The sequence below is a fragment of the Coturnix japonica genome, chromosome 2, assembly GCF_001577835.2.
Source record: "Coturnix japonica isolate 7356 chromosome 2, Coturnix japonica 2.1, whole genome shotgun sequence".
Lineage (NCBI taxonomy): Eukaryota > Metazoa > Chordata > Aves > Galliformes > Phasianidae > Coturnix > Coturnix japonica.
In genome coordinates, this window is record NC_029517.1 from 21,852,705 (window position 1) to 21,874,406 (window position 21,702).

The following is a 21,702-nucleotide window of genomic DNA, read 5'->3' on the forward strand; positions in this document are numbered from 1 at the left end:
ATCCATTAACACAGATCTTAGTTTTTAAAGTGCACAGAAAGTGGTATTAAATCCATACCATTCAAGGCATGTCCTTATTTCATGTTTTGCACATTATGCCACCACTGTTAGGATCAGGGTCCTTACCAGGTCACTTGGTAACTGGGGCGAAGATATATCAAACGACTGCTATTGTATATCTTGAGGAAATAAAAATATGTAGCAAAATAGACTCACAATTAAAAAAAACCTGGGCTGCTATCTGGTGTGCCCCCTGTATTTGATACTGTCCATCCTGCTTTAAAGACTGTTCCATTGACTGAGCACTTAGCAGGGTTTTCTTCTCTGATTCTCACAGCGCAGACAAAGTTGGGGGATTATCTCAACTCATGTGACTCATAAAATGTGTTTGTCTTCTCTTGAAATAATACAAGAGAATCACCATTTTCATTAATCTTGTTATTCAAAGTTGTATGACATTGCAGCGTGGTAGGTTTTTTTTTTCTGTGAATTTGTTTCTCGTTACATTTTGAGCAGTTGCTGAACCAGAAAGTGTTTTGTATTATAATCCTAAAGGATTTCAGATCTCCATTTACCCTTTTCTGAGCTCCGAGTACCCATAAAGCTTTGTTACATGCACAGCAGTTTGTTACAGGCTATCAACTTCTGCCTGTCTTCATTGCCTGGGAAAACAAATTACTTCAGGAAAAATCTGTGAAAAGATATTTCATGTTCTATATGAGCACGGGTGCAAGCTCTGTGCTGCATTAAACAACGACTGGCTTAGAAATCTATAACCTTTTGGAATGAAGTAAGAAATCTGACCTAAATCATACCCCCTAGTGTGCAGTTGGCTATTCATGTACGTAATCTGCTGCACTTGGCACAGCCTGTGAATGCTGTATTCCTGCCTTTCAGTATCTCCATAGTAGTAATAATAATACAGGAAAAAAATGGTGCTGATGGGGTAGGAGGGTATTGTGCTGGAGACAAAAAAATACAGTGATGCCATTCTCTGTTTGTATCGAAAGAGCCTGTGGGAAAACTGTCCCATTATTTCCCACAATATTTTGCTTTTTCACAGAAAGTTGATTAATAGCAAAAAAAAACAAAAAAAAACAAAAAACAACACCACAACCAAACCAGAAGCGGGCCTGGTTTGTTAGTCTGCATGGGCCTCCTCAAATATATTAACAGTACCCTGTGCAAATCCAGTCCGTTTTATCTGATAATTATAAAATACTGCTCTTTAGGTCTTTTCTCATACATCCAAAGTTCAAACTCAAAAGACAGCAGTAGATTATGTTCTCTGGAAGGGGCTAAGATTAAAAGAAATAGGTTTTTGCAGCTTTAATGTTAACGTTCCCCACACCTCCCACAGCAGCCCTTCATGTATGAGGCTGTTTGTTGCTTACTGTCAGTCAGAGGACAGGGAAGTAAAAAATATCGGTCAGTCACTGCAAAATATGAATCTTTTCAAACAAAGCTGTAATATAGTCTAAATACTAGGATTAGTCAATACAGGTATTGACTTTAAAGTCGTGACCATTTGTGTCTAAGTCCAGGCATGGCAACCAGTCTGAATGTGACTGCCCTGCACACCAGCACTAGTCCTGTGTTTTGAAAGCCACTAGTGAAACTTGATGTACTTTCTGAAAATATCTACAGCACTGAGCTACTTAATCCTTCCTTTGAAGATAACTGGTGGCAGCTGGTGCATGGGAGAGAAGAGTTCATTTGTAGTCAGCCTTGCTTTGGTAGGAAGCTTGGATTTAAGTGCAGGCATACAGCATCTTAAACATGGGATGTGCCAGACTGCCAGGTAAATCAAGACTGACTCCAGTGTTACCCTAAAGTTGCTCCCTATAAATTTTCTTTGGACCTAACAACACCTGTGGGGAAAAAAGAGAAGTGACTGTTTGCTTCCTTGCATCAAGCACCCAGCAAGAGAAGTACTAGCCTTCATGTACTAGATACAGTGTTGTACTTTAAACTAAACAGCCATTAGGTATAATATAAACTAATCCTGAAACAAAGACTAGAACCTAGGGGCCTCAGTTAGGGGCTAATATTCACTCCCTTGTATCTGCTTCTTCTGCTGCAAATAAACTACTAGAAATTATCTTTCGTGGCTGCGAAAGCACTCTCCATACCTCTAGTCTTTCTCATCTGTTGGCATACAGCTGCTCTAGAGAGGTGGCTTTTGGTCTTCTTAAGGAAAACAAACAAATAAGCAACAAAAGATGAATTCTCCTGAAAATAAACATGTTTCCTGCTTTTGGGTGGATTGCTTCAATCTCTGGGAAGATACATTAAAGAGGTTGGCAGACTCTTTCTTGTCAATGTTTCCTATGACAGAGGGGTGATCTTTCTCACCTTTGTGAAAGAAGCAGCTTCTGTCTTCTATTGGGAGGGGTTTGTGTACTGTGCACACTGGGTGTAGGCAGCTGTCCTATGGCAGGGCTGAGTAATGAGGCATGGAATGTCCAACCAGCTTCGTCTGCCACGATAACTTGCTCATCAAGATCACTTCTCAGTCCAGGCCATCTGTAAGAAGCTGGGGTGAAGAAGGGATCTTTATAGGATCAGATGCCCTAAGATGGCCTTGATGAGCATTGTAGTAACAAGCCCTTGAGAGGCTTTAGACCCTTGGCCTTAATTTGCCTTAGTTCTTCCTAGGTAAAACTGGAATCACTCATCCTTCCTCCGCTACACTCATTGAATTAAAACTTCCTCGAGACTGGAAGAGACTCTTCCTATTTGTCTCTGTGACACTGAGTGTAGCACACCCTTCAGCTTGGCTGAATCTTTTAAGCACTCTGATCACAGTGAATATCACAAAATAATATTTCTCTGGTTTAATATCACAGTGTATATTCTCTGGGTCAAATGTATTAAAATTCATTGACTGTTTTCCGATCTGGACCTTTAATCTCAAAATTTTCTTACTGTCATTGACCTCAAAGAGAGCCTAAGCCTTTCCAGTGCTGGTCTTGGTTCTCTTTCCCCTCTCACCTACTAATTCATGGCAGTTCTTATATGTCTTTTGAAGTGAGCTGTTATATATCTGCACTTATATTCTCTTTTTATCTTAGTCTATTGTTGTCCCACATATCAACAAGGATGACTGGCTAAGACTTTGCTTCCTCAGAAATGATGAGAAATCATATGAAATAGACCACATATTTCTTACAGTCAGAGCTATTCCCTAAATCTAAATCTTTCTAAAGATTTTGGTGTATTGCTTTCAGAAATTAAATTGGTACATAGTATTTTTAGCCTAATTATATACTCACAAACATCACTTGCAAAGCAAAGTGTTTTAAGAAAGCTGATACCTGGGTAAGTCTTCCAGAAAACCTGCATGTCAGAAGCATCCCTTCATCTTTGATGTCTATCTGGACATTGTCATAACGGGGTCCAGGAGCAGAGAGTTGAGTGTATATTTTTCATGTCTGGGTAAATGGCTTTAAGTATCAGGTTGCTGAACATAAACCACTGGGATTATTTCAAGAGGAAGGTAGAAATGTCAGAAAGGTCACTTTTATTTCCATTTCTTGTTTCTGTTTTACTTCCATTGCCCAATAAGGAATGGAAGTATGTGTTTTAATATCTGAAATGTTTGGTGGAAGGAGAAAATGAATCATCGTTCCACTCCATGAGAGACTAACAGGCATTTTGAAGTGCAGCTCTACATTAGGTGTTGCTTATGCTCCTGGGAGGCACTTTGGTACTGCTATGTTGAAGATCTGCCTAGAATCAAATATTCTATAGAGGTTGTGATGGAGTGGAGATGTATTAGCAGCCAATATCATTGAAATATGAGTGTTATACAAAAGGACGCATACAAAATTAATTGAAATTGCTAACGTGAAATATGGGGCTCTTTTTCTTTTAAATCTAGACAAGTGATCTTCAGCTTGTGGATGAGATTTTGTCATTGCTCTCATACATCTTTAAAATCATACTAATTTATTGATTGCATTTGGTTTTCTTTGTATATCAAGAAATTTCTTGAAATATCTTGCCAAGTCATCTGGTTTCTTTCTGAAGTTAGCTAGGGAATTTCCAAAAGATAGCATAGAATAGTTAACATACAACCAAACAATAAAAGATAACAGAAGCTGATAGAGGGGGAAATGACCAAGAATCCCCCAAAATCTTGTATTCCACAAGATCCAAATGTTGTCATGCATACAGCTGATGGTATTATTAAAAAACTTGCCTCTTTGTAACTAGGGCTGTATTGCTGAGTTGGATCCTGGGAGGTGTAAGTCAGTACATGTTGGATTATTGAGGATCATTTCCCAGCACACCCAAAATTGCTGTAACTGTGATCTTAATGTTTATTGATGGAAGATATAAGGTTTTTAAAGACTTGTTTTGCAGTCTAGTTTTCTTTGATGTGGTTCATCCCGAGAGTTCTGTGGTACTCAGTGTAGAGAGAGGATATTTGATTGGAGTTATGAAGCAACTTTGTTACCTCTTAGTACGTGTGATTCTTTACAATCCTAGCTGGAAAGCTGTGTGTTTCCTACACTCCAGCAGGTTGTTGTCAGCAACTTCTTCTCTTCAACCTTGATGACTCTTCCATGGAACTGTGCTTGTTGGAATTGAAAAGGTCGTGGTAAATTTAAGAGGATGAGGAGGCATGAGAGGTGATGGGCAGGTAATATTTCATTGCCACTAGGGCCTGTGCATGAAGAATAGGCAATAGAAGAGCTTTGCTTATCTGCTGCTGTGTAGGGACCCCATAATTCTGCTGTGACTGAGTTATTTTTGTAGAAGGGCCATTGTGAAAGAGTAAGAATGGGAAGATTAAATGGTAATAGATTATAAGGGAAGTGTAATTAAGCAGCTGTGGGCACGTATCTTATACCCTGCCAGCCTCAAAATAAATGGGCTGGAGATACACTGACCTGTTGCATAGCAACCACGAGGAAGCACAGCACCAAAGCTCTGGATGCTGTGATTGCAAACCTTCACAGAACAAAGTATGAGACCTTTGCCCACCTGCTAGAAACCTGTGGAAATGGTGAAGGATAAAAATGGAATGTTCCCTGAAATCTAACACTTAACAACCACTTTTATTTATGGATAAATACACAGATGTAGTGCTAAAAACCTGTAGTGTTTTTCCTCAAGATTATGTAGAAAAAGAATCTCCCATTTTACTTAGAGTTTCTCTACATTCATCATATTGGAGACTTCTAAAATGCTGCAAGTGCCGAGATTTTGCATCTGCAAGTGTTTGCCCATTGTTGTGATCTTGTAAACACTGACAATTCTATCTAACAAGAATATTTGGGCTATGTGACTGATGTCGAGTACAGACTGTAAAGCATGGTGGATTGGGTGCTCTTGTATTTACTTAAAAACTGCTGTCAGGGAAATATTTCTAGCCCCTCTTGCCCGTTTGAAGCATGTTTCAAACATATTTTCAAATGAATATCATTGATTAGAATGCATTTATGCTAAAGTAGCAGCTCCCTCTAGTTTCTTACAGACCAAAGAAGTTGATCTGCTTTGTACAATTTCATATTTGAATACATGTTTTCCACTTGTAAAAGTCACATGTAGATCCCATGGGAATGTTTTCTACTGTAAAAATGTATAATACTCATAACTGTAGGAAATGTGTTTGTTTCTACAGTAGAGAGATGAATGTGGTCCATGCAGAATAGAAATGAGTAATTTCTTCCAGCAGAAAACTCATTTTCTAATAGTTTCAATAGCAACAGTACTCCTACTCTGCAAAGCTGTTCTTTGTAACCAAAAATAACAGAGTAATACATCTTATTGTGCAACATTTTTATTTATTTATTTATTTTTATCATTTGATAGATATTTTGTAGTTTTGGACTCAAGACTACCTGGCTTTTTATTAAGGCATTTAAATGTGAAGCATCTACAGGTATTATGTCTTGCTTATTTATTTCAGAAAAGTGTGTTAACCAATCAGTTATGGTTAGCTGTATGTGCTGACTAATGCCATATGTAACAGTGTTTGATGAGCATCTTTGATAATCAGAATGGAGATAATCACAAAAAGAAAAGATTTCAAGGCTTTTGAAATGGTGATTATAGTTCTGCAGTGCAGCCTGCTGAATGGACAGCGTATAAAAATCCCCTAAGTGCCAAAAAGCAATAAAGTCTGTAGGCTTTTTTATCTCTTACTAGCTTGGGAAACTGAAGTTTCTTTTCATCTGAGCTTGGCAGTGGCACACAGATGAGATGCTCTAGGACAAAGTACAGGCTCCAAGAGGAGGGAGATGTAATACTTGTTTTCTTTTTCTGCTGATAACATTTTTCACTGTCATCATCCTTGACTTCGTTTTCATTCTGTCCACTGTGTACTCTGTGCTTATTTGTTCTTCTATTTGGTCCAAACTATGGACTGAGTAGATCTGACAAGTCTGTGAGTTTATTCCTCTGTAGCTTTGCTACAGCAAGGATTTACTCTTGCAAGAATCCATGTGTTAGCTCTGCAGTTATAGTAAACCTCTTCAGATCCTGTGGCTGTTCTTGCTGTTATGTGTTCATAGAAACGGTTCATAGAACATACTTGCTCAAATACTGTGATTAAAGATCATTAAAAAAACCCTGTCATTTGCTGTAGAACTGTAATGGCTACTGGCTTGTACCTGTGTAAGACTTTACATGGCTTTTAGTGAGCTCAAGAGCATAACACTGTTATTTGCACCTTCCATGTTTATGTGGTTACTGCTGTCACAGAGGAAATAGTCATGAGTTGTTACCACCTGTGTGAGAAGTGGATGGAGTCATTCTGTGTATGTTTTGTGTAGCAGACAAGTTTACACAAACACCATTATTATTTAAGATTAATGTAATTGGCCTTCAAAAGCCCTTATTTCATGTATGACAGGGTAACAAGAACTGCTGGGAGGATAGAAGAGACAGGATTCATCTCAACCACTCTGAGACATTTACAATGGAGATTTCTAGAACTTTACTAACCAAGGATCCTTTATCACCACTGGGGGGAAAATGGTGGCTCTGGGGCCTCGTTTAAATGTATGCTTTAGGCAGAAGAGAATCATATTCTAGGATGCTTGGTTTCTCTTTTCCATAACTGCACTGATAGTAAGAATGCCTCTGTATCTACGCTGTGGCCGTGCAGATGTAGCAAGAGGAGTGTGGTGGGTGGTGAAGGCCAAGAATGCTGTTTTCAGAGCATCAGCACTGCATTTGCATGTGCCTGGGTGCTGTCCTGATGAGGGATCAGGTGGCCCTGTCATATGTAAGTGGGATGGCCTTTATTTCCAAGTCTGAGAGAAGACTCTGGGGCATACATGATGCATGCAGGGAAAACAGGCATTTTGAAATACAACAGTCAAGTTTCATTAAAAATCATACCAGGAGGAGCAGGCTGCTTTATCCAGTGACTCAAAGAAAGGAAAATTCCCTTTGGGTGTGGGAAGTGCGGGCAAGTGCTCTGTACAAGGGAGCTTGCATCCAGCCCCATCTCACAAATGTGTGTCAGCACTTGGGCTGTAGGCTGGTCTGGGCTGGTAGGACTCTGCTTTAGGAACTGTGTCACTTGACAGTTACCTGGGCTGCATCAAATAAAACTGGATCTAAGACTGTGTACTTCCCTCAAGGAGGAGAGCCCTGTGCTCCTGCACTGCTGTGAGAACTATTTCTACAGTTAATGCAGTGCTCAGAGTGTTCGATCTATGTGCTCCTTCTCAGATAGATGGTTTAATGGCTTTGCTACAAAATGTGCTCCTGACTGCTTCCCTCTGACCAGCTGGGGAAGCTGAGGTCATCCATAAGCCTTGGGCTGTGGTTTTGCACCACCGAGAATATGAAAAGCTAATCCTTTTCTACTGCTTGCCTTTATCTCTCTTCCCGTGTCATGCCTTTTGGCACACAGAATGACTATTATTAGGAATTTATTCCTAGTAATGAATACAGAGTGCTAACTCTGTAGCTGATGCCAAGCAGAGCAATGAGTGCATCGGCATGCTGTCTCCTCACTGACTGTTGCCTTGCTGACATCTGAGAAAGGTGGTTCCATATGCGTGGTGCTTCATTTGTGCTGAAACTGTACATGGCAGGTTTGGAGGTTGATAAGCTGCTTGGAGCAGCTAAGGAATGACTGCAGACAGGAAGAAAGTAACTTGAGATGAATTTCTTTCTATAACTCAAAACTGGCAGCGTTCTTTGAAAGAAATTTAATACATCATCTTTGTTGTGTGTAAGCTCTGTTTTGTGAAAAAATAGGGCAAAGTTATAATAGAATTTGATCACCCTGACTGGATCATTGTAAAGAAGGGGCCAGGCACTAAGTAGCTGATGCCTAAATCAGGAGAAAAGCTGGCTTCCTTGACATTAGGGGAATGAATTTTTAAAAGCTATTCATTGATATCTGACAAACAGCTTGAAAGGGATGCCAAACCCTCCGGGTCTCTGCTAGGAGCTTTAAAATACATTTGCATATTTTCTGCATAGAAACAGGATTTCATTCTCTGTTGCTAAACTGCAGAACTGAAAGGATGCAAAAACACTATCTAGTCCGAAGGGCTCAGAGGGGAAACTTCATAATCAGAATTCAAATGTGCACGACAGATTAGGAAAATGACTTCAAATGGGATTTCAGCCATATCCAGGAGACACCCACAAAACTTGAGCAGGCTGCTAGGCAAAATACTGCTTGCGCTATCATTAAGAGGCTCAGCTGCTTCTCCTGGCATTGCTCACCTGAAAAATAGGTTGCTGATGTCAAGCGAACAGAATAGAGTTGGTGAAGGTTGTGCGGCTTAGTTTTATCCACATCAAATGCAAGTTTTTCTGAGAATTTTGATCTCTCTTTCTCAGATTCAAAATAGTGTCTGAAATACCACTGTGAATAAAATCAGTGGTAGAGGAATAAAAAGAATGGTGGTCCTCTGTGTACAGGTGGTGCACCCAGTGTGCATACAGCTAGAGCACTCCGTGGTGCAGCTTGTTGGTGCTTTGATGCTCATCTTGGCTGTGCCATTTACCATGTTGTAGGTTGAACCACAAGGCCCTGGGCTGGGAAAGGAAATCAGACTCCTTGTGGGAATGAGCAGTGAGCTGCAGTGGGTGTCGAAACTGTGGTGGCCCTGTGTAGGATGGACGCAGCTCTTGCTGATGGGCTTCTTCTGAGTGTTGGACTGTGGAGTGGTGTGTTCTGCACATAGCTACCCCTTTGGCATCCCTCACACTGCTCTTATGCCTGCTTTTTGCATTTAATGTTTTCCTCATTCCTCACTTTATCCTCCTTTTGTTGTTAGAGGAAAATACTTGTGAAGAAAACAAATCATTTGGGGGACAAGACTGCACTTAAAATGCAGGTGGTGTTTTGTTGGCAGTGTCCTCCATATCACAGGCTAATTATGCTTTTATCATCCGAAGAAAAGGAAGCTTATGGTTGCAGAGCAATTGACGACGAGTGAAAGTCCCGTATCGTTTTTACCATATGGATTTGCTTTCTGGTTGTCAACCCACCCAGGCAGTAATGCGGATGGAGTTCTCATTAGTATTAATGGAGAGCTGCCATTTAATTTCCCATGCGTCGAGCAAGCAATAGACTTCCATTGCATACATGTGATGTTGCCATCGACCTGATTGATTTTGAGTTGTTGGTGGATGTGGTCAAGGGCGGAGTTAACTCTTTCCATGAACGCCTGTATTAGTCAGAACTGTCCTTGAAGTGCTAAGAAGAAAATCAGTGTTGATACAGTTAGATGACAGCCTGTAATGATGATGATAGTAGAGAACAGTTGCAGTATCTGTGACACAGATTGTGAATTTTTGCAGCATTGGTGAAGTTCAAGAACTGTAGCAAAAGATTAATATTGTACGTACCCCAATTGCTGCAAAGGGGCTGGTGGCCTGTGCCTGGATGTGCTGTGGGATAGGAGGGGGTGCTGGGATGGCAGCTGTTCTAGGCTTGTGCAGAAGCAAAGCTGACAGGTTTCCAGTTTGTGCTAGTTAAATAATTCCTTGTTGTCTAAGACACACTGGGCTGCTTGGGTCAGAGCTCATTCAAGTACATCTTCTTTTACTGTGGATCTGTAACTTACAGTCTGGCAGAGGGACTGAAGCTGACGAAAGCTGAAGGACATCAGCTTCAGTGCATTAGAAGTAGTAAAGCATTATTTTGAACTTTGCTTCTCAAAGGCGGTTTTCTAATAAAGACAACATTGAAATATATTTCATGGTTTGGAGATATTCTGAACTAATTTCTCAAGATTTAAAATAAATATCCTGCGCCCCTTCCAAGGGCAGCAATTACATAGGAGTGTATTAGTAGCAATTTTATAAGCGTTGTTTTTTTATATAATTGTGTTCTGTTTTCAGTAAGTAGAGAAAACCTGTAATTCCCTTTTCAACTTGGTTTCCCTGTTTTGTTTCCAGCAGAATCAAGATGTCGGACAAAAGTGATTTAAAAGCAGAACTTGAGCGCAAGAAGCAGCGCTTGGCTCAGATAAGAGAAGAAAAGAAACGGAAGGAAGAAGAAAGGAAGAAGAAAGAGGTAAATATGCAGAAGTCCTTTTTAAATAGCTCATGTCTGCAGAAGGGTCTCACTGAGGTTTTGACATCTCAGTATTGTGTACTCCAAGGTAACTGTCATGTGGATGAGATCTCCAAACCCACATCAATGTAACCTTAAAATCAAAACGCTTATTTTTAGCCAAGAAAGTTGGGGTGAGGGAATTGCTTTTAAATCCAACACGCTGTCAGATGACAACAATTTAGACAACATGATGTGTATGTGTGTGTAGAAAGAAAAATTGATTTGCCACTACGCTTTTTGCTGGGCTTTTCTTCAATAGAAAAAGAGTGGGGAGTGCAGAAAGACAGGAAAAGGTCTTAGGTTTTTTTCAAGCCATTACAATCTAAATATGTATTTTCTTCTCTGAAGACCAGCTTGATTACTGGCTAAGGTAACAGATTTACAATTATTATTCTCCAGTAAAGCAAAACATAATTGCAATTGCATTTTCATCTTCTGGCATGGGTGCATCTTTCAGTTCTGTTAAAGTTTGATTGACACATTAGTTTATTTGTCCTTGACAATATGCATTAGGTTTTTCATTACGGGATTTGTACTTCTTTTTATTCATTCACTTAGTGGAACAGAGGTGAGAACTGACAGGGAGTGGATATTCATTTTCATGCAAAGTCAGAGAAGCATTAAGTGATTATGTTTCCTTTCCTTCAGATGTCAACACTTACTATCGTTTAAAGCACCTGTTATCCTTTACTAATAACTGGTTTCCTTTTAAGCTGACACTTTAATATTGTACATGAATTTCACAGAATTACTGTGGAAATGTGATGTGATCCAAGAAATCCACATTTCAATTTTGGTCATCGTTTTTAGCTTTTTTTCATCTGAGACATTTTTGTGCAACTAACAGGACATGTCCCATTGAGGCTCCTACAGTCACTGTATGAGTCCTCTGTAAGCAAAACTTTAAATGTTGATGTTTTCAGTGTTCAGCAATAGCCAGTTAATGAATTAAAGAGATAGGAGGCAAGCTAGCAGCTGGAGGAAGCTACTGAGTTATTTTCTTTGTCTCCTGCCTGATTTTAAACCTTGGGGAGATCCTGTTATGGATGGAATGTTCCATTGACCCATTGAAGCTTCCTGCACAGGTCCCTTCCAACCAGTACTGGTGATTCTGTGAAGGTGCAGTTGTCTAAGCAAAGAGGAAGGAATCTGCTTGGCTGTTAATTTTGGCTTATGGTGTTGGGGGCTGCCAAAATACTGTTTTAGATGTTAGTCCTCTTCTTTGCTCCTATTTGATGCTGAAGTTCTAAGACAGTATTTTTTACTGCCTGCAAGTGCTTAGGACCTAATGTAGGCTCTACATCACCAAAGTCCAATGGATTTTTATTTCTTGATCCCCAAGTAAGTAGGAATGGGGTTTTTAATCAGGGTTGTGATATCTGTTGTTTTACGGTCTGTGTCCATGTTAGCTGAATAAGTCATCACACTTTCAGACAGTTTCAGTCTGTCAGGTTGTGGTGTGTGGAGTCAGAAAACTGCTCTGGCTTCCATTTTTCTATGGAGTAGCTGCATCTGATACATGAGAGGGAAAAGATGTCCATTAGCGTTCTGTAAAAAAGACTTGCAAAATCAGTTTTCTCATGTAGTCAGGGGAAAGTACTATAACTAACATATATACAGTATAAATTAGCTACCTAAATGTTCTAAGTGAATTTTGAAGTTTTCCTAATCAATGGTGCATGTAAATATTCTTCACACACTTAATTGCTAGAGCTGATTATATGTGGATGAATTTTTGTTTTTATTTTTTAATTGAGGCTGATCTACAGCAAAAGAAGGAGCCAGCTCAAGAAGATTCTGACCTAGACCGCAAGAGAAGAGAGACAGAAGCTTTGTTGCAGAGCATTGGCATATCCCCAGAACCACCTCTAGGTATTTAAGAGGAGCATACTGGAAAGCATTCAACTCTACCACAATGAATGCGTTCTTTCTCCTAAAGCATGCTTTGCTTTTTTTTTGATTTTTTGGCTGTATTAGTGAAGTGAACTCTTCTGTTTGAATGCCTGCCATACCATTCGCATATACCAGCTCATGGCATTTTGAGTACTTACCATTGCCCAAAACATCTGTTTCATTTCTCCAATAAACTGTTGTATTGCAGGTTGGTTTTGCATACCAGTAGTGATTTCTTTTCTGATGGACTATTTGGTCTTCTCTCACACCCGATGACCCACAATAATATAACAAAGCTAAACCTCATTAGCCTCAATCATTGTATCATAAATACAAGCATTTGCTAAGGAAGGTGGAGCACAGTTATGTAGGAATTCCAGTTTATTTTCACTAAAATTCAAGCAAAACGGGAGAGAGAAAATAAAAAGACAAATCACAATTATCAGAAATCCTATCAACAGATTATTTTTGTCATTTATGGACCTGGCTGTTTTGGTATTTAAATTATAGAATCTAGAGCCCTCAGTTTTAAGAAAAATAACGTAGGAAAATAAGTTCTGTGTGATGTATTAGGTGGCCCTAAGGTGAGAATTTTCCTTCCTTGCTTCCTTCCTTTTTTCCCTTTTTCTCTCCTCCCTGCCTTGCCCTGCCCTGCCTCTCTTCCTCTCACTTTCTCATTCCTTCTCTTAGCTCCTTATGAAAGTAGATGGTGACATTCTGAACCATGCATTGAGGAATTCAGTCCCTAACTTACCTCAACCAACATTTACTGGGACTAGTCACCATTTTAATAAGTTATAATCTTCTGATTGGAACTTTTAAATACCATTTCTCAGAAAGAAAATGACAAGTAACTGTTGGGTTGTTTTAACGTATCATAAAATATGTTTTGTAAATTATCTAGTGGTATATGTATAAATACGTCACTTTGATACATTTTTAACCTTTATGCATTTAGAATATTCATATTTATCTTGAAAATGTGGATTCCTTTTCTTATATAATAAATGAACTCATATTAATGTTGCAACATATAAGTTCATATCTTAGGTAATTATTTTATTTGGTGATATCAAAAGAACATGAAAAATCACATATAAGATGGTCTTACTTAAACAGTAGTATTTTATCCTCCTTAATTCCCTTTGTATACACTGATAATTATTATACAAGGGAGAGCTTAATTCTGCCTTCACACATGATGCGCAGATCCCACTGCAAACATGGAATACATGAACTGCCATGCCATACCTGTAACCTGCCAAAGGGCTGTCATGAAGATGAATTCACTTTCCATGCTGCATTCATTTCTGTGACAGTCTTTAGTAAGAATCTGCATGAAATGTTTGACCACATGGAAAATCCAAGTCTCTTGACAGGTCTGTCATTATACATTATAGAGCGTTACAAAATAGTTTAAAGTTTCACTCAGTTTAATCTAGAAAAAGAAATGCACATGATTTAAACCAAATGGGAAACCTCACTGTTGCATTAGAACTCCTTTTTGTGTTTTATTCAGTGTGGCTGCTTTGAAGAATACTTGTGTTAAATCTTGACTGGAGCCATCCCTGCACTTTAAATATTTTCGAGAAACCATTTTAAAAGAAATCAAGATATTTCTACTTTTTTATTTGTTATTCCTTGCAGAAGAGCTTAAACTTGGGCTGACCTTGAGCTATGATCTTCCTTTCCTGTTGAAGGATTTGCATGAATATGCTTCAAAAGCCCCAGCAAACCAAAGAGAAAATCATTTCTAGAGTGTGCAAATAGTATCTAAGCCAAGGGAAACTTTTCCTTGAGTGTGGAAATCGTGTCTCATCCAAAATGGCAATCTAATACAACTTAAATTATTTAAGTAAAGATGTTTGCTAAGCAAATTAATGCGTATTTTCACCATCTTTGGGAAATGATTTTAACTTAGCTGGATTTCCTTATTTAACTTTTATTTTGGACGCCATTTCTGCACTGCAGTCTTAGAACATATCTAGTGGGCAGCGGCTTTTAATTTAAATGGAAAATTTGAGAAGTTTGCTTGCTATTTTGCCTCTTTGGCTACCAGAAGAGTTCACTTAGCTTTCTGACAGACGAGCCCCTGGTCTTTCTCCATACAATTAAAATCTTTTGCAAGTCAGCTTTAAAATACAACTGAGAAACAAGCGCTGTTTCTGCAGATATCTCTGCCACTGATTAGTTGTGGAATCACGTTGGGCTTTCAGTCCTGTCTAAATTCATGTCAGTCTTAACACTTCCAGAAGACTTAAAATTCACTTGACTCTCTTCCTTTTCTTTTTCTTTCCTTTCCTTATTTGCTTTCACCATTTCAAACTCTCCTAATCATTCATCCACTATCATTTTGGTCCATTGGTTTTGATTTGTCTGACACTGCTCTTCATCAGTGCAGTCGCTGCATGTGTTAACATGGGATACCTGTTATTTTCATTATTTAGTCCCAACCCCTATGTCTCCCTCTTCGAAATCAGTGAGCACACCCAGTGATGCAGGCAGCCAGGACTCTGGAGATCTGGGACCCATAGGAAGGTAAGACGATGGTGTTGAATGAATGTGTTTGTTCACTTCACTTTTACTTCCCCCATTTTTCCTTCCATAAGTAAGAACTTGCTCTATCCGATGTGTGCTTTTGTTTCTGAGTTTTCCAGTGTGTGTCAGCATCCAGTCAGACTGGTCTCAGATGTGAGGCAGATAGGCACACACAGCAAGCTGATGATAAGACAGGTGCCAGAAGCCATGTACTGGAAGCGGGAACTGAACTGTTGCATCTAAAGAAGCCCACAGAAATCTGTCATTCTTTATGGATATATGCTAAAAATAGAGGAAGTGCCCAGTTGTAGACCCTATTATTCATATGAGTAATCTTAGCGCATACAACCAATCCCTTGTGAAGTCTTGGTGACTGTTCATGTTACACCAGGCTGTCTTGGGTTCTGCTGCTCATTGCTGTGTGTGGCACGGACAGTATTGGGGTAGAGCGTGTAAAGAAGCAGGCTGAAACTCTCCAGAACCTCCTGGCAATCCTCTCTTGGAAACTGTAGTTATCAGATTGTTTTGTGTAAGGTGGGAGGAAAGCAGCTCTCTTCTTGTTGAAAAGGATGATGCATGTGTAATGGATGGGCACAGGGGCAGACTTCTTATCTTGGTTTATATGACTGAAATTGGAAATGCAAGTGGCAGTCCGTGAATAATTTCTTCTTTGGAGTAAAAAAATAATAAGGATGCTGCTAAAAAAGTAAGAAAGAACGATGCTGGTGCTCACAGAGTTCAAGTAAGAAGAGTTCTAAGCAGCTATACTGTGTATTTTGAAAAATGCAAAACATGGGTCCTAATAGCTCTTCTTGTATTAAACAGTCTGAAAATGAAACCAACTCATCCAAATCTGTGAGCGAAAACATCTGCTAATAGCATGAAAACTCACTGATTTCTCTCTGCAGTGTAGTTTTCAGTACTATACTTCTACATGCACAGTCAGGTGCCATACTTCTACATACATAACCAGTAATGTAATAGATAATGCCTTTGAGAGAAGCCCTGCTGAGAGCATTGAGAAAATAAGGGGATGTTTGTATGGTTCCATGTGAGGCAGTGTTTTTTGGTGCAGAACAAGGCTGTGTTCATACATTGTTGGCACCTGATAGTCATCAGATTGATTCTCTTGGTCCTAGTATCATAAGTATATCTGATGTTTGAGTCAATTGGCAAGCACCTGTGATTTCTTACAGACCAGTAAGCATTGTGGAGCTAAATCTGGAAATCCAAATTTCTGACATCTGCTTTTTAGGAAGTTAGTTGATAAATAGTGAAGGTTCAGGCAGATGATGCTAAGTAGTTGTTCTCTTGGTACCATAGATCTCATTCTATCCGAGTTAAGAAAGTGAAAGCTAGCTGATAACTTGCTTTCTATGTATAGAAACCATATGAGGAGCAGAAGGGCTCCAGTAGGCTGTGCTTAACAGACAGCAAATTGTTTGGCGTTGGAGCTGGCCAAATATAAGACCAGGAAAACTGTAAAATTTTAATGACAAGACAAATTAATCACTAAAGCAATTTACTTAAATACTCTATTGGATGTTGTATCATTGGGCATTTCTCATTCAGGATAATGTGCCTGGCCGACAGGCAGATAATAGCTCCAACAGTAATTCATTCAGAAGAGCCGTACAGCTTTTTGTTGCACAAGAAGAAAAGCCGCTTGGTCACAATGGTCCCTTTTGGTATAAGATCTATACACTGGCAGTGCTGCTATCCTGCAGCACCATTGTCCATTATCTCCAACATAATAGCTTGAGCAATGCTGCCTTTTCCCTGATGCCATTAAGCTTGTTAGGATAACGTGTGGGGCGGGCTGTGTAATAACACTAAATTATGGAACCATTTATGTCCTGTGTAGTACAGGTTTTAATGTGGGTTGTGATGTTGTTTTTTTTCTACTTGGTCTTCTGTACCACATGGCTATTTGTCACAGCCTTTTCACCAAGGATGACGTTATGTTTCGGGAGTGTTCCAACTTCTGGTACATGACAGGACATTAGGACAGCAGCAGTGCAGATATTAGATAAATGGTGCTTGAAACTACTGGCAGTTTTCTTTGAACACTTCCAGTTGGAGAGGGCAGCCAGTATTTTTGTTCTTCATTTTTTTGGTTGTGGTGGGGGTAAAATCCAAGTAGGCAGAAGTGTATTATAGAATCACAGAATATCCTATGGTGGAGAGGGGCATCAAGTCTGACTCCTGGCCCCACACAGGAGCACCCCAGAATCAGACCATATGTCTGAGAACATTGTCCAGATGCTTCTTGAATTCCAACAAGCTCAGTGCCATGACCACTGGCTTTGGCAGCCCGTTCCATGCCCACCGCCCACTGGTGCAGACCCTCTTCTCTAACCCCCAGCTGCCCCTCCCCTGACACAGCTCCTTGCCATTCCCTCGGGCCCTGCTACTGTCACAGAGGGCAGAGCTCAGTACTATGAGGAGCTGCAGCTGCCATGAGGCCTCCCCTCAGCCTCCTCTGCTCTGGGCTGAGCAAACTCAGGGACCTCAGCTGCTCCTCATGTCTTCCCCTCCAGACCCTTCACCATCTTTGTGCATTGATTCTAGATCCAAAACTGTAAAGCTTAAAAAATAGGTCTTGCATGTACTGCTCTTAGTTACTAGGCTGCTCTGAACAATTCATCAGAGCCCTGTTGTTGCATAGAGAGCAGCTTGCCTGTTTCCACATCTTTGCACAGGGTTGACTGTGTTGCTGTGCTACATAGATAGGACAGGAATATTACATCACAGCCTGAACTCTGGTTAGATAAGTTATTAATTCACAGGGCTTTCTGTTATGCCATGTTCAGACATGACTCATTTACCACAAGACAGCATTGCAAGATCCCATTGAGATTCTGCTATAATACTGTATACTCTTCTTAGCTTGTGCAGGGTATTTTGTTCAGGGACATCAATGCCCTGTGTTCTTTTGCTAATGGTCAGGTTATATAGCTGTGCATACCAGAAATGGAGATTTCAGCTAACTATGAGGGCTGCTCTGACAGTAATGTCTCCTATTTCATTATGTTGACCCACAACATCAGAGGCAGATGCTGGTGGTTGGGCAGTAGAGGATGAACCTTTCCACTTATATTTCATTATATGTTGTTGCCATGCAATGGATGGCAGCAGAGGGGCAGTCTGACAGAATGGCATCTGAAATGAAAGCATTTGCAAAGCAAAGGTGTGGAATTGAATTCCTCTGTGCAGAAAAAATGGCACCCAGTAACATTTGTTGATGCTTGCAGAATGTTTATGGACACTAAGCTGAATGTGAGCACAGTGAGGCAGATGCCTTTTAAGTGCAACAAACAGGCCCTTGTTCATTGCAAAATGCACAGCAAATGGTGGTGACTACACTGAAAAGTAGTATTTTGTAGTTGCAAATTTACTCTTTTAATTAGTGTTATTGTGCTATTTGTTGTAGTTTCTATGGAAATAAATAGGAGAAATTACTTTTGGGGTGACCTACATATGTATTCCTGTGTCACCTGTAGAGCACACCTGTCTGTGTGCTTGCCCTAGTGTGTTGCACTCTTGGATGAGTTCTATGTGTGGACCAAGGTGTGATTTAGATGTGTTGTCCATTTTTAGTTCTCTCCTTCACTGCTTCTGTACATTCCCAGTTGGATTCATTACCATACAATGGTAGGTTTGTACAGTAGCATCCCACTTATTGTTGAACTGGGTTTTGTGTATGTGTGCGAGTGCAGTGAAATTGCATGCACGTAGCACGTCCCCATGTACATTTTGCAGTGTAACATGAGAATCCCATTAGGCTGTGTATAAGGTTTCCCACCTTCCATCTGCTCAGTAAAATGCAAAAGGCTCAGCTGTCTGGGATATGTAGAGGTTAATGATTGCCTTTCTTTCTGCAACAGCTTCATCTGTGCTCTTTTGATTTCTGACGTACATACATTGCTGTGTGTACATTTAGATACCTGATTGTTTTGTGGGCTACGGTGAAGACAAAGATGGCAGAAAGTATTCTTCATCTTCTGGTAGTTGCTGTCAGAGAGTGGTTATATCAATGTGCTGTTTTGTCTGCTGTAATGTAGTGCAAGCATCCAGGTACATTATTTCATAGTACTTCTCTCTTAGTCCATTGGTTTTGGTATTTTTGTCTGGCTACAGCTACTCATCCTGTTGGATTAGGGGACTATATAACAGTTCAAATGGTTCTTACCTGAATTACATTATTGTTCCATTGATACCACAGTCTTTGAGATGTGTTTCATGGACTGAAATCATTTGGCTTCTATCAGTGCATGGACTTTATTTGCAGTAAAGCTTTGCAGGGCCAATCCTTATTTTGATTAAGCCACATGTGAGCATTTAATGAACGTTACCATGAAAATGAATTTTAAGTACAACATTAGATAGCAAAAGAAAGCAAACATAAATGAGAAATCATGTTTTTCGGAGTGGTTTTGAAGCAGTAACACGTCATTTCTTGTAGAAGCTTGACTGCTGTGGAGTCTTGACTGCCTCAACATCACTGCAGGTTTTTATTTTTAAGTAAAAATCCTAGAAATAGAACAGCTGTTGGTAATGCTGGGTGGCTTTTCTCTGAGGAGCAGTGTCACCTTTGGTTTTGGCTGCTGGCATGCTTTTCTGTCCACTGTGTCACTTCATCTTGCAGTTACTGTGACCTCTGAATGTGTTCCCAAGTTGAGTTCAGAGAACACTGCAGCAGCTGTCACATCAGCATGGATGTCCTTACTGATAGTGAATCAGGAGCCCGTCTTCTGCTCTCTTACACTCTTTGGAGTTCAAAAAACATTTGTCTCCGTTTGTGTATCTTTTCATCAGATGTGATTTTGAATTGCTTCCATCTTTTGCATCTTTTGAGCCTTCTGAGTATAAAAACAAATTCACAGTGATATTTTTTCTTTCATTGGGTTGATGTCTACACTCAGTTTGTATTGTCCCACTGCAGGGAGAGCAGAAGCCCTTTATCTATGTAGAACGTTCACTCATTTTTGTATAGGTACTAGTTGCTCTGCTTTTTATGCAATGCCTCAACATTAGACTTGGCTTGTCCTACGTTGTTTCAAATGCAGACATGAAGCACAAACTTCTTTCACACATAACACACTCAAAGGGAAAGATGTAGCTCTGGAGCATCTGGGCACTGAGTCAGTGTGTGGCATTTAAGTAATGTATTTACCCTTTTACAGCTGTGTGTGTAAATCTTGCTCACTGTCAAGTCAAAAGAAGGTACACCTAGTTAAGAGGTGTCTATTGACATGTAAGAATTAAAGCCTTTATTTGCTGGTCTCTCATGAGCATATCCAAATGTCACCAAAGTCCTGATGTTCTGTGCTTTCCTGGCTTTTTGCCTGAAAAAGAAAAAAAAATCAGACTTGGCAACTAAGCTTTTATTTCTGTTACTTCATTATAAGCAGCACCTTACCTAACACAATAACACATTGACGAGTGAAAGAAAAGGTATCAGAATACCACCTTCCTTTTTAAATATCTCCTTTGCTGTTTAATTAGATGAATACAGAAGGCAGAGTAAGAGGTTACATCCTGCTCTCAATTTCAGTTATACAGGAAGGTTAAAGTATTGCAGCAGAGCATCTCTTTCTGTCCATGCAGCCCATTTCATATCCTTTCTTTGGCAAATGGGAATCACATAGCAAGGTAAAGACTCTAAGGGAACTTAAGGAATGACCAAGGGAAAATACATCCTTCACTTGAATGGTGTTTTGTTCAGAAGGGAAGGATTTTAACCCTACGGACTGTAGTGTGCTGCAGACATGAGTCTGTCACAGTGGGGGGTTGAGAGAAAGGTTTGCTTGGTGGCTAGAGGCATACAGGATAACCCTGGGAGGTGCTGAGTTTGTCTCTCTGGTTTGGGATGGGTTTGGGATGGTATGGTAAATCTCTCGGGCATCCCATCCCCCACCCACTTATGGAATGGTGGGTCTGTGCACGAGGTTGGAGGAAGGCAGATTTCCCACAGTCTGTTCTCTCCTTTTGTTTCTGCACAAGAACAACCACAGTTCTCCTCCTTTACATTCAGTGTATATTTAGCGCAGGATATTTGAAGCCTCTCTGTGTCACATATATATTTTTTTAGCCTCTAAACATAAGCAGACACCTTAGGGACTGATACTTGGCAGTTGCTTTCAAGTGTCTTTATATCTGACCTAGAAAGCAGGGAGTGTTTTTCAGTGCGTGCCAGTTACAAAGTCAGAATGGTCTGTATTAATTAGAATCATCTGCAATGCTTTTACCATGTGAGCCTGTGGCATCATTAAGGAGTTCTGTGCTTTCATTCCTAAAGGATAGATGGAGTTCGGTTCCTCCAGATCTTTGATTATTTTTCTCATTAGCAAGCATCTCCACGCTATAAATTAAAGGAGGAGGAAAGATTGCCATTCCCAGGGTACTTTATAAAATGCCTTGGAAACCTGAGCCGCAGCTGCATTCTGGAGAAAATAATATTAATGTACAAAGCCCCACTTAACCATTTAGGTTATCAGCCCAGCTGTAGGTATTTTTCTGTATTTTTTTTTCCAGACGTATCATGATTATATTTAGTCAGACAATGAAATGATTCAAGGTCTAAAACATCAATGCCCTTAAAACAAGACAATTTATTCTCCTTTAAAAACAACTTACTTGGTAAGGGCAGCTCAGCTTAAAGAGAAGTTCTCTTGCGTAGAATCTCTTCTTGATTTAATTAAACGCTGCGAGATCACCTCTTA

At 39.9% G+C, this 21,702-nt stretch overlaps 1 protein-coding gene across 9 annotated transcripts in view; it reads left to right on the forward strand.

Annotated features, from left to right (window-relative positions):
* The window catches only part of DYNC1I1 (dynein cytoplasmic 1 intermediate chain 1), a 174,844-nt gene that overhangs the window by 4,577 nt on the left and 148,565 nt on the right, over positions 1-21,702 (forward strand). For 3 of the 9 annotated variants that reach the window (XM_015853639.2, XM_015853638.2, XM_015853641.2), the window contains 3 exons: positions 10,390-10,504; positions 12,304-12,418; positions 14,836-14,977. In XM_015853639.2, coding sequence (XP_015709125.1) covers positions 10,397-10,504; positions 12,304-12,418; positions 14,836-14,977 — 365 coding nt within the window. In that variant the 5' untranslated portion in view covers positions 10,390-10,396. Of the gene's footprint in view, positions 1-10,386; positions 10,505-12,303; positions 12,419-14,835; positions 14,978-21,702 lie in introns of those variants that run through there. The other 6 variants (XM_015853636.2, XM_015853637.2, XM_015853640.2 and 3 more) reach the window with 3 other exon arrangements.